This window comes from Simochromis diagramma, unplaced genomic scaffold, assembly GCF_900408965.1.
Source record: "Simochromis diagramma unplaced genomic scaffold, fSimDia1.1 OVJJ01000433.1, whole genome shotgun sequence".
NCBI classification, from domain to species: domain Eukaryota; kingdom Metazoa; phylum Chordata; class Actinopteri; order Cichliformes; family Cichlidae; genus Simochromis; species Simochromis diagramma.
In genome coordinates this window covers 2554477-2570764 of record NW_024387031.1, presented here as the reverse complement: position 1 = coordinate 2570764, position 16288 = coordinate 2554477, and the positions used below count along the sequence as shown (strand labels likewise).

At 44.7% G+C, this 16288-nt stretch overlaps 1 protein-coding gene across 3 annotated transcripts in view; it reads left to right on the top strand.

The window, feature by feature from the left end:
- The window catches only part of htr4 (5-hydroxytryptamine receptor 4), a 152460-nt gene that overhangs the window by 87922 nt on the left and 48250 nt on the right, over window positions 1-16288 (top strand). For all 3 annotated transcript variants that reach the window (XR_005697448.1, XM_040043188.1, XM_040043187.1), the window contains exon 4: window positions 3543-3743. Coding sequence is in view for 2 of the 3 variants with exons in the window: in XM_040043188.1 (XP_039899122.1) it covers window positions 3543-3743 (201 nt within the window). In the remaining variant the exon portion in view is untranslated. The remainder of the gene's footprint in view (window positions 1-3542; window positions 3744-16288) is intronic.

Here is a 16288-nt window from a genome sequence, read left to right as displayed (position 1 = left end):
CCATTGTTTTATTTCTGCCTTTGAGATTGTCGTTAAATTATCCCTGCACTTCGTTAAAGTGCTATTTGGAGTCGTGTTTTTAGTTGTAGTCATAAAATATTTGGCTGACTTAATTGAGTTTGAAATGATTTTTTCTGCTTTAAATGAATGAAATAAATAACTGTGTATCCTCCAAGGATTAATTCGGTGTAATTGCTGATTTCAGGGTTTCGTGCTGTTTTTTAAAAAAAACATTAAAGTTTAAATTCCTTTATTATTATTCCAGACTGCACCTCTCAGAAATTCCTCAAAGGCAGTAATGAAATAAAAATCCAGTTATGGGGATTTAATTGAACTGTAGGTTTTATCATTCCCATTAAAGCTCGTCTTTGTGATTGTGTTGTTGCAGACGCCGTCGAGGCCTCCGGCTCTATTCTGCAAAACAAGATTACAAGCTTTGTGCTTTTTATCGGCATTTGTTATAAATGCAGATTGTTGTTTAGTTTACGTGGCTTCGCCATCAGGAGGTGACCCAGCCAGAAATAGTTTGATTGGACAGGACAGAAACGTGATGAATATGAGAGCATCTGAAATGATTCCTACATGTTTGCTTCTCCTCTCTGACCTTTCTGTTTGAATCATCTTTTCTTAGATCTTACATGTTGGACGTCCTCGTCACACAGTCCCTGCTAATAAAGTTTATTTATTCAAAGGACTTTCAGCTAAACACAGTCTGTCATCCTGACTAAACACAGTGCCTCCTCCTCCACCTCAGGGCTTCTTAATGCTTCTAAACTGCTCTGAATTATAGCCAACACAGCTCCGTGTGTGTGCGTGTGTGTGCAGGATTTACTGCAGGCAGAGGTGTACCGGCCTGTCCCAGAGCAGTGTTTGGGTTAGGCGGATGGAAAGCCTTCGCGGCCTTTCCCTCGTACTCAGGTTATTTATAGACGCGGACATTGACAGCGCAGAGACGAGGCAGCTGACTGACCGACTTTTTGTCTGCAGAGCTGTTAGTGGTGGTGTTTTCTGCCTTTGAGTGAATTACTGGCTGACTGCTGTGCAGCTGCTTTTTTGTCCGTCAGGTTATTAGTGGCATCACAGACAAACTGTGATGCCACTAATCAATAGCTGAAATTGATTTCTTGCACACACAAATCCAGGATTTTACAGCTGACTGAGAGTGGCAAGCTATCACCTCATCTCAGGATTTCTTTGTTTTGTCAAACTGCAGTAAGTCTGTGTGTGTGCGTCTGTCTGTCCAAGGTGTGTGAGCAGTGAGGCACAGTTTAAAACCTGCAGAGTGAAATCCATAGAATGTACTTAAAAAGATGGAAGTAAAGCTGATTTGGGGAGGGGGGGGTGAATGCTCCATCATTTAGAATGTTAGAAATGATGAATATGATGGCCCATCGTGGGATAAAATAGATGATTTATGGTAGTTTTTTAACACCTGGATCAGTGTGATGTCATAGAGAGTGGCTATTTCTAATGAGGTCATCTCATTCATCCCACCTACAGTTGTCTTAGAGGGGGAGGAGCTAAAGCATCATGTTTCAGACGGAGGATGAACTGGGAGGTGTGCTGTGCAGCTCCAAAGGTTCAGACATGCTCAGCACGCGTCCGAAACTTTAACCCGGCTGTGACAAAATAAAACAGGAAGTAACAGAAGACGGGAACACCTACACGGGGCGACACTGCACACAGGAAACACAAAACACCAACTAAACCAAATCACCTGAAGCAGAAAGCTAACAGAAAGTAGACATTAACTGGACTAAAGTATAACCAAGAGACTCAAACTCCAGCAGATAATCCAAAACATAAGAGAGAATAAGTGATTTTTGTTTGTGTGTGTGATGCTGCAGAGTGCGACATGTGCTAACATGTGCTAAAACACACAAAATCACCATCAGGTTTGTGATGGTGATAACAGACGCCGCCACATGCTCGTTACTAAATCAGGCTCATCCCACATTAGCAGACTCGTGCTGAAGCCACACCCACATTTCTCTATTTGAGGTCAGCCACTAACCAGACGATCAGTGGTTCGATCCTAGGCTGCTCCAGTCTGCATGCCAAATATCCTTGGGCAAGATACTAACCCCATGTTGCTCTCCGATGCATCCATCAGAGTGTGAATGTGTATGAATGGTAGACTACTTAGCACTTAGGTCAGAAAAAAGTGCTTGTGTGATTGGGTGAATGAAGTAGTTGTATAAAGCGCTTTGAGTGCTCAGACAGAGTAGAAAAGCACTATATAAGAACATGTCCATTTACCATTTCCATACAGACCCCCATGCCTGCCCAGAACTGTTAAGAAACGTGTAGGCGACACAGAATCACTCAGAGACAAGTGGTTCATCAAAAAGTGAAGGTTGTTTATGCTTTGAATGAAATGGGCTGTGTTTCTGACAACATGTGACTCATCAAATCAATAAAAATGTGAGCAAAGCGTTATCAACCTCCTCTCTCTGAACTGCTGACTAGCACGAGCCCGCTGTAGCAATTGGTGAAGAAGATGAGAGTAACTGTCTGTGGTTTTTGTAAAGTTTGTCGTCTTTATCTTGGTGAAATTGGAGGAGTGTGACTCGTCTGTGGGATCCGTGCTGCTGGATAAAGACAGTCACTTAACACAGAAAAAAGGAACAAAGACTCAGCAGGAGCTTAGAAATCAGTGAGGATTCATCCCAAAATCTCATGTTCTTCACTCAGACATGTACGTGTGTGTGTGTGTGTGTGTGTGTGTGTGTGTGCGTGCGTGCGTGCGTGTGTGTGTGTATTCCTTTTCAGTGTGTGTAAAGATTGTCATTCCCTTTGCTTCTGTTTCTTACATTTACAGCAGGAGCAGCTGATCGTGCACCACTGTGTGAAAAGCACACATACAACAAAGGGACGCAACAAAGGGTGGGGGGGGGGGGGGGGGGGGGGGAGTAACGGGAGCAGTGTAAGAGGACAGACTCACACACGCGAACGGGAACCAACAAACCTTTAATCAGCCAAACCTGAGGCACCAAACCCATAACATGAACGTAAGGTCACAGCACAGACACAAATCCTTCTTAAAACCAAAAGCAAACCATGACACACTGTCCCGCTTCTCACCTGTGAGCCTTTGGCCAGTCACAGTCCTCCCTGACCTCCCCAGGACAGCATGCATGTTTGACCTGTCAAACATGCATGCTGACTCTGATAGGAGTATTCTGAGAGGGTGTGCTGCAGGAGAAGAGCTTTAGTTTTAGGCATTTATTCATCTTTAAAGACCTTAGAGTTTTAAATAGCCATGCTGTGGGAGGAGCCAGATAGGTGTGGACCCTGACTACAGGGACTAGTGGTCGCTGGGTAAAATACTGCTTCCAGCTCGGGTCTAAGGACGCAGATGGAAGCACTGTGCTCTCTAAAATACATACTTCACGTTCTTAAACCTGACAGGCTCCAATGGGTATGACCTCAGTCAGAGAGTAAGTGCTCTCAGTCAGTGCGTGCAACTCTGACAACGCATGGACATCCTCCTAATGTTTGCATTTATGATGACCTAACTGATCCCGCCTCTCTTTCTTCAGGAAAATCAAGACCAACTACTTCATCGTGTCGCTGGCGTTTGCCGACTTGCTCGTGTCGGTGCTGGTGATGCCGTTCGGCGCCATTGAGCTGGTCCACCAGCACTGGATCTACGGCGAGACCTTCTGTTTGGTGAGGACTTCTCTGGACGTTCTGCTCACCACCGCGTCGATACTGCACCTGTGCTGCATCGCCCTGGACAGGTGAGACCGTCTGACTGTCTGTCCTCTATGTGTGTGCGTGTCTGATCTGCTGGAATCTACCACTTAACCTGCACCACTCTCATTCTCATTGGTCGGGGTCTCTCGTGCATGTGTGCACATATACTGAATATAACGATTGGCTACAGGCCACATCAAACCATTGGCTTTGATTGGCTGGCTCGAGGCTATCAATTCCCACACCTCTGATGGAGGGGCTCGTTTTCTGTTCTTAATTATTCATCATCCTGCAGGAGACTGAGGTGTGTGTGTGTGTGTGTGTGTGTGTGCACATGTGCGAAAGAGAGAGAGGGAGAGAGAAATATTTTGACGGTTTTTCTCTGCTTTCGCAGCCAAAAGCAGCTCTTCTTTAATTTCAGGGTGAAGACATGTTTTAACCTTTAAGTCAAATATTCATAGCTTGTGTTTTCTTGTCTTTTATTAAAGTTGCTTGTATCATGTTGTTTAGGTTTTTGCAGACAGCTGGAGTGAACATCAGCATTTCTTCCTGACTTTTCAAACACAGTTTTAAATCCCACCAAAGTGATCCTGAGGGAACAAATTAAGCTGCACAGCCTCCTCCACCTGAAGGAGCTCTGAAAGTCAGAGTTTGTGGAATATGTATTTGGTTTCACTCAAACTTTGATCTAATCTAATGACGTTTGAAAGTAATCAGATTAGTCGGTGCATGCTATCTGTGTACAAGTGTGAGCAGCAGCACTATTGAAATGAGTCTGTAGCAATCACAGCTAAGCAGTGAGATGTGGGTGAAAGCAGAGCTGCTGAGACAAAGCACAGTTAATCTTCACACGGACTCTGGGAAAAGATATAAAACCGGTTTCAGTGGCAAACACAGCCTAAATGTGTTTTTCAGCTCTGAAAATGTCATACATGACAAAGTTATGAGAAGGCTGGTAAAGTAACTTGAACTCCTGTGAAAATATTCACAGTATGAAGGGAACATTTTGCACGTCTTCATTAGGTTATTGTACAAAGATTCAGCTGGTTGTGAGCGGGCCGAGGCTGGACTGTTTGGATTTGAATGATTTCACGTGGAGCAATCCTCATTACAAGTTGCTGTGTGGCCCTGCGGGCCGGTGCTGGATGCTGACGAGCGCTGTGCTGTGCATCATTCACTAATGATGTGTCCATAATCAGAAAACAGGCAGGACTCGGTGACCTGTCTGAGGCCTGCAGGCTGAATGCAGAATAAATGTTTAATGACTCTGACCGTTATTTATCTGTTTCACACCAGTGAGCTCCGTCTCTCACATGTGTGTGCATGTATTTTTAATGCAGAGCCACAAACAGCAAAGGAGGAAATGGTTTCTTTATTAAATTATCTGGCTTCAGGAGTTTTGTATTCCTGTGTATGTACAGCTATCTCTGCATCCTGGCACAGCTTCAATTACCAATTCATGGCAAGGCAATCGCCCCCCGTTACCCTCGAGTGCCCCGTCCCCTGTGTATGATCAAATCTACTGTGCGCTGCATTTTCCTCCCCTACCTGCTAATTAGCTGCACACACACTTCCTGCTTTTAATGTGAGTGACAGAGTGCATCATTCTGTTCGGCTTCTCGATTATAAAGTTCCTGCTGTTCCGCATGCGGCCAGCCGAGTCTGTGCTTTCCTAACAGTAGCTAGATGGTAAATGGACTGACTCTTATATAGCGCTTTTCTACTCTCCCGGAGTACTCAAAGCGCTCTATACAACATGCCTCATTCACCCAATCTCACAAGCACTTTATCTAAACGTAGTGCTTTCTAAGTACATTCGCACACATTCATACTCCGATGGATGCATCGGAGAGCAAGTTGGGGTTAGTATCTTGCCCAAGGATACTTGGGCATGCAGACTGGAGGAGCCAGGGATCGAACCACCAACCTTCCGATCAGTAGGTGGCCTGCTCTACCTCCTGAGCTACAGCCACCCCACTGAAGTGCACACGCTACAAATCGCATACGTGACACAACCGTCCACACGTGTGAAAACATACCGTCATTTTGATTAAGAGTTACAGGTAATGTGATAATTAATGAGAAAGGCTGGTGAGCTTTAATAACATGTCATTACTGTAAGAAGAGGCAGCTGCTTCAGAGCAGTTTGTAAACCGTAGAGCAATAATCACAGGTTGTCATGTGTCTGCCTGTTGTGCTGAAAACCTGACGGATGTCACAGTGTGAAAGTGCAGCAGTTTTCTATCCGTCAGGCAGAGAGAGGCTGGAGCTCCATATGGTGCCCAGATTAAATGTTCCTCTGATACTGTGTGTAGGTAACATCCCACAAACAGACACATGGACAGAGGACAGCAGAAACAAATGTGAGCACTGGTTCCGTTACAACAACTGGAAAGCAGAAATTCTTCATATGCAGTTTTACTTCATATGAAGTTTAATCTGTAAAACATGTAACGTAGCGTCTGCTAGCACACTTTAGCCCCGACAACAAACCTCTTCATGAACCGACGGGTCAGCTGTGCCCCGTTGTCTCGGAGGCACACTCCTTTCGAGGTAGAAATCATGTGTGTCAGAAAAACATTTATCGACAGAGACAATGTGAATGTGTAGAATAACCATGGCACGGAAACTGAAGGAGAAACTGTGGAGCTGAACCAGAGGGTCCTCATTTATAGTGAGCATGAATATATACACCTGATAGGGAATGTTGTAAAGTACAGCTGAGCTCATGTTGAAGCCGTGGTGGAGCACAGTCTGCAGGTCCTTATAAAAGCAGTAATCCTGTCCAATAGATCCAAGTTTGGGCAAAGCACGCCGATGCTCTCTGGTCTCAGGGTGTCAAATGTTGTTCTGGACTCTGAGGGTTAGCCTTTTTTGGAAATGCATAAAAGTTAACCTGGAGGCTTGCTTTTGGTTTTTCAGTTGCTTTGGCTTAAGTTGCATTAATCACTGTGAACTATCCTCAGTATGTGATCACCCGGGGGGGGGGGGGCACACTTGGGCAGAGTTTCCTAACTAAACTTCAGTATTTGATGTTCTGGGAATGCTAATGAGAGCCAGTGTGCTGCTCTGTAGAAACAGCAGAGATTACAGGAGAAATCGTTACAGGAGAAATCAGAAAATGGAAAAAGTCTGTGATCCAACAGCTGTAGGTCCTCCTTCAGCCGCAGTAACTCACAGTGATGGTTCCTGCGAGACGTCATCAGTCTCTCTCATCACTGTGCAGGAGTTTTGGTCCGCTCCTCTTCACAGTGTAGCTTCAGGACTGGACTTCTCCTGCTGTGCTGTCATGAACTTTAACCTGCTAACTGACAGCTACAGATCTGAGGTTGTGCTCCTGGGTTTTTGTCTTTGCACTGTCTGAGGATGGGCTGAATGTGTTGCGACGTCCACGATACCTAACCTCAGCTTTTATAGACGTGTTCACTGCTGATGATCAGCTAACTTTGATTAGCAGCTGCTCCTTTCCCTCCTAATTCCCATGGCAGCGCAGCGATGGACATAGTTTTTCACAGGACTAGGGGCTCTGGTTCTGCAGGGGGGAGGGGTGCTCTGGTTCTGGCTCTGCTTTCAATAAAAGAATGCTGAACAGAAACTTGTAACCTGAATCGCTCCCACGGCTTGCTGAGATGCTGTACAGAGACAAAAGCATGTTCCACTGTGCAGAAACCTGTGGAGCAAGTTGGATTTCACAGGAAGAACTTTGACCCGGGCTGAGCTCAGTGCTAATCGTGAGTCTAGTAGAAAGAAACCAGGCTGGGGGGGAGAGTCAGTGCTCCTGCAGCTCAAACAACCATCACATCTCAAAGCGTGTGGGGAGAAGTGAGCTAGCAGCAGACGGAAAACCACTACAGAGAGGGAAGATCTTCTGTTGCACCCAAAAAGATGTCAGATGTCAGACCAGAGAAGTTATGAATTATAAATCTGTGATAGAAGCGTCTGCTGACTGCATGTGTGGAAGGAAGCATAAACACAGCAGGAACACAACAGAATGTCCATGAAAGAAACGCAAATGTCTCCATCTTAACGTATCATTTCTCCCCTTTGTTTTATACTACATTCAGTATGTAGAAAATATGATGAAGTGATGAAAGACAGATGAAAGATGCAGAGATGTTTTATCTTCCATCTGTGAAAAAATTACTTTTCATTTCTCCTTTCAGCTTTAAAATTATTAACATTAAATTTTTCACGTGTTTATGACACACAGACTGGCAGAGTGTATGTTTGCCTCCAGCGAATCGTTTTTATGGGGCGACTCGGCCAAACCTTCATAGAAACACACGTCTTGTTATTTTTTTCTGCTTTGCTATAGGTATTTCTTGTTCTGGGTCGCTCACTCATTATCGTTCATTTGTCCAGAAAATGACCGTCAGCCATGTAGAAGCTGCACAAGCTTCTTGACCTCACAAATAATCAGGCTCATTGTACATAACCCCCTTTAGATTCCAGGCACACCTGTACAGGCCATCTGGACTGGCTCTCCATCTGAAGGGTCTGAATAAGCTGAGAGTTGAATCCAGCGATGAGGAGGCACGATCAGCTCCTAGCTGCCTTCATCTGAGCGCCTGCCCTGCTTCCTCTCCTCTTAATGATGTAAGCTCTAGCCGTGATGCTGGGTTATTGCTTTAGTGGCGAGGATACAGGCCCCAAGGATCATTTTTATTGGCTGGAATGACTGTTCATTAGATGTTACAGACACAAACCGAATCCTGAACTGTTATTCACAGAATTGCAAGGTTTATGTGCACAGTTCACTGTTTAAGCATTTAAACATTTAAGCATCGAGTCTGATTATAAATCGTTATATCATCACATCAGAAATCAGAAATCAGAAAACTACTTTAACATAACAGCTATGAGCTACGAGGATGTCTCTGTGGTGGGGCGTGGTCATCCGCAATCACGGCCACCGAGTTAAGACATTCAGGGTTGTTGGGGTGTGTGGTGGCAAGGACTATGTGCGGCCTGCAGCTGAGAGCTGTAGTCGCACTGTGTGAATAAAGTTGGCTCTCAAATCACACCTCTGGACCCGTCATCTTTGCCACAGTCTCACACTAAATGTGGAGGGAGGCAGAGAGCTTCATATCCCAGCCAGTGTATAATTAGGTCCATCCAGAGTCCTCGAGCCTTCAGGGTCATTAGTCCGCTGTGGACGAATATGCAGCAGCTGTTTGTTGAAGGCTGGTCGGTTTTGGGATTTTGTTTGAATAAACTGGGAGATATCCATGACTTTGCTTAGCGGTACAGTCTGTGGTTCCAGCTTGCTATCCAAGCTAGTGTCTGATCACTGTATCACTCCATCCTCTCCACAAACAAGATCCTTCCAGAAAACTCCCAGTGTGGGGTAAAGCACTAACTGACAGACGACTACACCCGTCTTTATACACAGGAAGTTCGTACGTGGAAGTGCTTGAACTGAGACACAGCACCTGTTTCCAGCAGTACTGCTGCCTGAAGGCCACCAGAAAGAAAAGCACAGGTGTGGCTAATAACATGGATTACAGAGAAGCTGGAATAAAACTAGAGTTGCCCACTGTTCACTGGCTGTGGCAGTAATCCATGACAGTCTGACTGGAGTCACCCGGATCCAAGCGAAATGGAATTCAGCCATTATCCAGTCATTTATATTTGAGCTTAACTTGTCCAAACATGTTGAGTGAACGGGGACATTTGAACAGCAGCTGGATTCTTTTTCCGTCAGCCTGAAACAGGTCAGAGGTCACCGTGGCTGCTGGAAGAACCAAATAAAGCTGAGATTCTGAAAACACTCAAGTTCAAACAGAAGCTGTGTGTGTGCAGGTTGGAGGGGTGCAACAAAAAGAATATCAGACATCAAGTGTTTCGCCAATTTTACAAAAATATATATTTGAAGGGAGCTGGAGAAGAAAAGAAGAGAAAAGAAGAGAGCAGCTGCACAAGAAAGCTTCTTATTCATCTGCTGAGCTGAAAAGAAGTGAATGAAGACTAAAAATAGCAGAAACACCTCGAGGGCGATGCTACGAGTAAAAGGCACAAAAACACTCAGAGCTGAATCAAATCATTTTAAAGAACAGGATAGAGAACAGTCTCTATCATCATGAATTCTGCTTTCACAGAATCTGATCAAAGATGTCATCACATTAACACATTAAACAGATCTCAGTCTTATAATATTACTGGAAAGTTTTGCTGTCAGTGGTTTGTGAATGATCCAGTCTGAAAGCAAGTTGGTCATGTTCATGACCAATGTAAAAGTAATCTATTACACACAATTTACTTTTACTTAAAAGCAATGTAGGATAGTACTTAAGTAATCAAAGAGAAAGTAATTTCTTACATTACTTTTTATTACTCCATAAAATGACCTGATGCTACCTGATTTTCCCAATGAACTAAAAGCAAATATGAAATCATCCAAAAAGACTTCAGAGAGGTAGTCATGGTGATTCTGCTGTAGAAAACCTGCACAGGTAGAAATGAGTCTGACTGCTCAGCTCTGCCTCTGTTACCTGCTGAAGTTCAGGCTCTGGCTGCTGGGCTGGGGTCTGCATACACTCGGGGTTCTTGGTTAGCTTAGCATTAGCATGCGTTCAGCACAGATGTTTCTGTCCTGGACAAAGTTCGCACTTCATATCTCAAATTTGTCCTTAATGCTATAAAAAATTGTAACCTCAGCGCTGTCAATCGTGAGCTGAAATCAGCTGATTGCAGCAGCTGCCCACCTGACATTCAGACACGTAACTGAAGAACCTTTGTAACGTGAGTAACAACATAATTGTAACTGTAGTGTGGTTTCTGAATTCATCACTGGAAAATGTAATGCGATTACACCCCCAGCTCTGTCAGTCACATAACTCATGAAAGTAACACAGTGTTCAGAGATCATAAAGCCCAATGACCATCAAAGCCTCAGTGAGAGGCAATAAAAGCAGCCGGTCTGAAAGCTGAAACAGAGTTCATAAATAAAGAGCCTGCTGTAATCATCCATGACATCCAGGACTGTTATTATATATTTATCTGCATTGATTCATGTGAAATGTGTTATTCATGGAGACTCCCTGGTGGAGTCAGTCCATAGAAATCAATACTGAAGTGGATTTAAGTTATTCTTGCGTTTTTAGATGATTTCATTTGTGCTGAATTTTACAGTCATTTTATTTTTGTCTGCACAACAGAATGAGGTTTATCAGGTTGCTGTGGGCCATGGAGAGGAAATCTATAGCGAGGTCTTAAAGCAAAGCATCATACTTTTTTTATTGAAAACTTCATTGCTCTCAGACACGTGTATCTTCGGAGTAGCAGAAAATTGTCTTAAAGCTGTTTTCCTATTTTTACATTTCCATCCGAGAAGATACGCATGTGAAGGAACATTTGGCGGCATGCGGGTTTGCTTGTTTCCAGAAATCAGCTCTGATATTCTCAAATAAATGATGAATTAAAATGTAGAAAATGAACAGGGGGAGTGAATTGGAGGCCCGCGGTCACGACATTTAACTGCACTGTGTGTCTTTGTGCTTTTGTGCCCACTGTTGGCTCTTTGTGTGTATTTCAGCTTTCATACAATACCGGGATTGACAGTGGAGCTGGACACACCGGGGAGCTGTGTCACTCAGACCTCCACATCCACACTTAAATAATCAATCTGCAACCTTTCTCCACGACTATTTTAGGGATTCAGATAGAAAAGGCCTTATTGACCTTTTTTAATGCCACTGCACATGCAGACCACACTCTCACTCCAAATTACTGATGGCTGTGAAATGCCAGTTGCCGCAAGTAGGTAATGAGGGAGGATCACAGCAGAGGAGGCAGAAATAAAATGTCCACAGAATACAGCTGTGATACAGCAGCAGAGCAGCCTCAGTCAGACTTATGAGGACACACAAAGGCCACAGAAATACCAAGTTTGGAGTTCATCGGACAAACCACAGTCAGGCCGGGCGCTGATTATTTCTAGAAGCTGCAATATTTGCTTTTTTATCACTTTGGAGCAATACAGCATCGACACGCAGCAGCTGAGCACAAACCTGAGCTCCAGCCAAAACTGAGTGATGGCAAAGTCTGTGACCCACACCGCACTGTGCACACCACAGAAACACTCAGTGACAGTACATGAATATTTGAAATAAAAAAGTTTATGCTGTGTGCAAACATCTGCATACAGCATGTTCTTGTCTCTGCCACAGCTGGAACAGCTGTCCGGTATAAGCAGAACAAGCCTGTGTGTGTCAAAATGTGAGAGCACAAGATTGTGTCATCACACGCTGTGGAGTCAAGTAGAAGTCGTACACGTTTGCTGACCTGATCAATGAAAGCTTTGATTCCACCATCATAGAGAAAAGTTTTCTGTGTGTTTGCTGCTTGAAACAAGCTTGACAAATGCTGAGGGTGAACTTTGCTCTTAAACTCAGAGTGCTGAAGTCAAACTATCTTAGCAGCTGCCGGACCCAAATGCAGAACTCAGGAGTGGAGCAGATTTGCCATCTAAACACTAAAACAAGTGAAAACACATCCAGTGGGACCTCAGAGCTGGGAGCTCAGCTAGAAAGGTGCGAGGGATGCCGTGACAAAGACAAGAGGGAGACAGACACAGTAAATGCACAGCAAGGCAGGAAACAAGGCAGGAACAAACCAGGGACAACAAGACAGAGGAAGCAAAACTGAAAATAATGCACATGAGGGGAGGGACTATCAAAACAAAACAGGAAGTAACTAATATAAACACCGGGACTAAGACACATGGGCTTGGCACAGAAACAGAGGTGAACAGGCATGGAGACATGAGTGACTGGCACAGAGAGACTGACCAGGGAACAACGGGAACTCAAGGAAGAGGAGAACAAGACGTCTTGATGCATTCTCAATCATCCAGGGAAGTAAATCTCCAAAAAGTTGATTCTGTTCATCTGGACGTAGCGTTTTGTGGGAGAAACGTTTCGTCACTCATCCAAGTGACTTCTTCAGTCTCAGCTGACTGCAGGTTTCCCCAATCTTATAAACAGTACATTTGCATAATGACTGAAACCAGCCCACTGAAGGAACAATGGGCTGGGAGGTCAGTTCCTTAATCTTAATTATGCAAATTCTCATGACCATTGATCAATGGTTTCATCTGCCTCCATAATGACATCTCTCACCTTCTCAACAAAATCCAGGGTGTTCTGGATGTGGTGTTCAGAGCTGCCCACCAGCGAGTTGAGGATCGAAGCCAGAAATATGGAGATGTTATAGGTGACAGAGTTGATCATGCAGACAATTGGTCTTAAAGGTGCACCCTGTTTATGTATTTTTGGTAAACCATACAGACTTGGTGTAGACTCCCCTGGGTATAGCCTGTGGTACGAGGTCCGGTCAATAGCCTTGTCTTGTTCTAACTGCTTCAGACAGTCTATCACCCTCTTCCTGTAACCACTTACTTGGTCTCGTTTCAGGGGCTCATAAGTATTTTCGTCACTGAGTTGTGACAAAATTTTCTCATGATAGTCTTTCTGGTTTAGCAGTACTGTGCACCTACCCTTGTCTGCCGGAAGGATGATAATGTTGTTGTCATCACTAAGTGATGTGAGTGCCTTCCTCTCCTCCATGGTGATGTTGGATGCTGGGGGCTTTGCATTGCTGGGACAGGCCGAAACTTTCGTCCGTAGTTGCTCTGCTTCCACTTCTGCAATATTGTTGTTACGAATTGCTGTTTCTGTGGCTGTGATCAGCTCCACTAGTGGGATTTGTCTCGGTGTTAAAGCAAAATTCAGCCCTTTAGCAAGGATGTTTTTCTCTGTATGGGTGAGCTGTCTGTCAGACAAATTCTTCACCCACTTGCCCACATCCTCGGTGTCGCATCCTTGTCTCTTCTGGTCGCTGAGGACACTCTCCGTATTTTGCGGCGGTTTCTGACGTACAACAAGTAAGTCAGTGGGTTTTGGTCAGTGGTTGTTGATCAATGGTCATGAGAATTTGCATAATTAAGATTAAGGAACTGACCTCCCAGCCCATTGTTCCTCAGTGGGCTGGTTTCAGTCATTATGCAAATGTACTGTTTATAAGATTGGGAAACCTGCAGTCAGCTGAGACTGAAGAAGTCACTTGGATGAGTGACGAAACGTTTCTCCCACAAAATGCTACGTCCAGATGAACAGAATCAACTTTTTGGAGGAGAACAAGACGACTAGACCGGGGGGAGACAAAAGGAAAAAGTAGATGAGATGGGGACACAAAGAAACATGGAAGGGAACGAAAAGAGACACGAGGCTTAAACTATACACAAGCACAGGAGACAAACGACTACCAACGGACAACACGAAGTAACAAAACCTGGAATCACAAGCAGGCGATTACTAGACAACGCACAGAGAACACGGGGAAACATGATAACGAAAACAACTGAGAACAAAACCCAGATAAGAGAAACTCTAAACACTAAGAAATGATGTCAGAATCAGAAAGGGTTTTATTGCCAAATGTTGAGCAGGTTTACAACATTAGGAAATTGCTGCGGTGATTAGTGCAAACATACTGTCATATAACGCTTAAATAGACATGAAAATAAAAATAAGAATAAGAATTAAAAGTGCTAAGTAGATAGATATATACATGAGTGCAGGTGGTGATCAGTGCCAAACATGGAATGATGCAGTGAACACAGTGTAGGGTCATGTGTTAGTGGTGGGAACAGTCATACGGTTATTGTTCATGTGTCCAACAGCAGAGGGGAAGAAACTGTTCTTATGGCGAGAGGTTCTGGTGCGAATGGACCGGAGCCTCCTGCCTGAGGGGAGCAGGTCAAACAGACTGTGTCCAGGGTGAGAAGGGTCAGCTGAGATCCGAGCTGCACGCCCCAGTGTCCTGGTGGTGTAAAGGTCCTGCAGAGATGGGAGTCTGCAGCCAATCACCTTCTCAGCAGAGCGCACAACACGCTGCAGTCTCTATTTGTCCCTGATAGTGGCTCCAGCATACCACACGGTGATGGAGGAGATGAGGATGGACTCGATGATTACAGTGTAGAATTGCATCATCGTCCGTGTAGGTAGGTTGAATTTCTTCAGCTGCCTCAGGAAGTACATCCTCTGTTGGGCTTTCTTGATGACGGAGGTGATGGTGGGCTCCCACTTCAGGTCCTGGGTGATGGTGGTACCCAGGAAGCGGAATGAGTCCACAGAGGTGATGGGGGTGTCAGTCAGGATGATGGGGGGGAGTGGGGCTGTGTGCTTCCTGAAGTCCACAATAATCTCCACTGTCTTCTGGGCATTCAGCACCAGGTTGTTGTGGCTGCACCAAGACACCAGACGTTCAACCTCCCTCCTGTAGGCAGACTCATCCCCGTCCGAGATGAGTCCAATATCGGTGGTGTCATCTGCAAACTTGATTAGCTTGACAGACTGGTGGGTGGAGGTGCAGCAGTTGGTGTACAGGGAGAAGAGCAGAGGAGAAAGAACACAGCCCTGAGGGGAGCCGGTGCTGATGGTCCGGGAGTCTGAGAAATTCTTTCCCAGCCTCACATGCTGCTTCCTGTCCGTCAGGAAGTCAGTGATCCACCGGCAGATGGGATCAGGCACATTGATCTGGGAAAGCTTGCCTCGGAGATGGTCTGGAAGGATGGTGTTGAAGGCAGAGCTGAAGTCCACAAACAGGATCCTGGCGTAGGTTCCTGGGGAGTCCAGATGCTGCAGGATGAAGTGTAGAGCAATGTTGATGGCGTCATCTAAAGACCTGTTGGCTCTGTATGCAAACTGCAGGGGGTCCAGGAGGGGGGCCGTGAGGGTCTTGAGGTAGGAGAGAACCAGGCGCTCAAATGTCAACCTGACACAGAGGGACGAGAGACCAAATACAGAAATGGGATTAGACAGGAGTACTCAGAGCAGAGCCAGATAAGAAACCAAACTTCAGAACATCAAAAAACAGAAAAACCAGGAAATTCACACACAACAAGCTGGATGTAGCTATGTAAATACACACACACACAGATTAAGCACACTTTAATAGTCCCCGAGGAAAGACAATAAAAACAGTAACAGGCTGAACTAATTAAATAATACTTTATATTACAAAGTTTACAAAGTATAACAAAGAGCTCTAATATATATACAAATATTTTCAAATTAAATATCAAGAATATTACAGAGCTGAAATATATAAGTGTGGCAGGGCATGGTCTGTGGTGCAGCTGTGGGGGAGGCGGACACACCTGAGCAGCATCAGCAATCACACTCTGCTTAAAGCAGAATGAACTGGGTCCTGGGGGCGTCGTTGTTGTTGGTGTGTTTGGCTGGCAACTGAAAAGCTGCAGTTGCGTGTAAGTTACGACAACCGGAAATAAAAGAAAGTGTTGAAAAGTCAACGTGTGCAATATGTGGCTGGGTCTGCTACGTCTGTTACAATAAGATTGACATGTTACTTTACCCTGTAAAACTTGTGGGCATGTGCAAAAACTATTGCAGTATACTGATTGGTTAAACTGCTATTTTATCACCTGAATATCAAACACCACCTTTAACGCAATAGCTTAAATCAAGTAGAAGAACTCGTGGGAGTCTTCTGTTCTGTATTCCTCGTATTCTGACTTCTAGTTATATTTTTGGACTTTTACAGCATTCTCCTATTTGTTGGTGGTCTG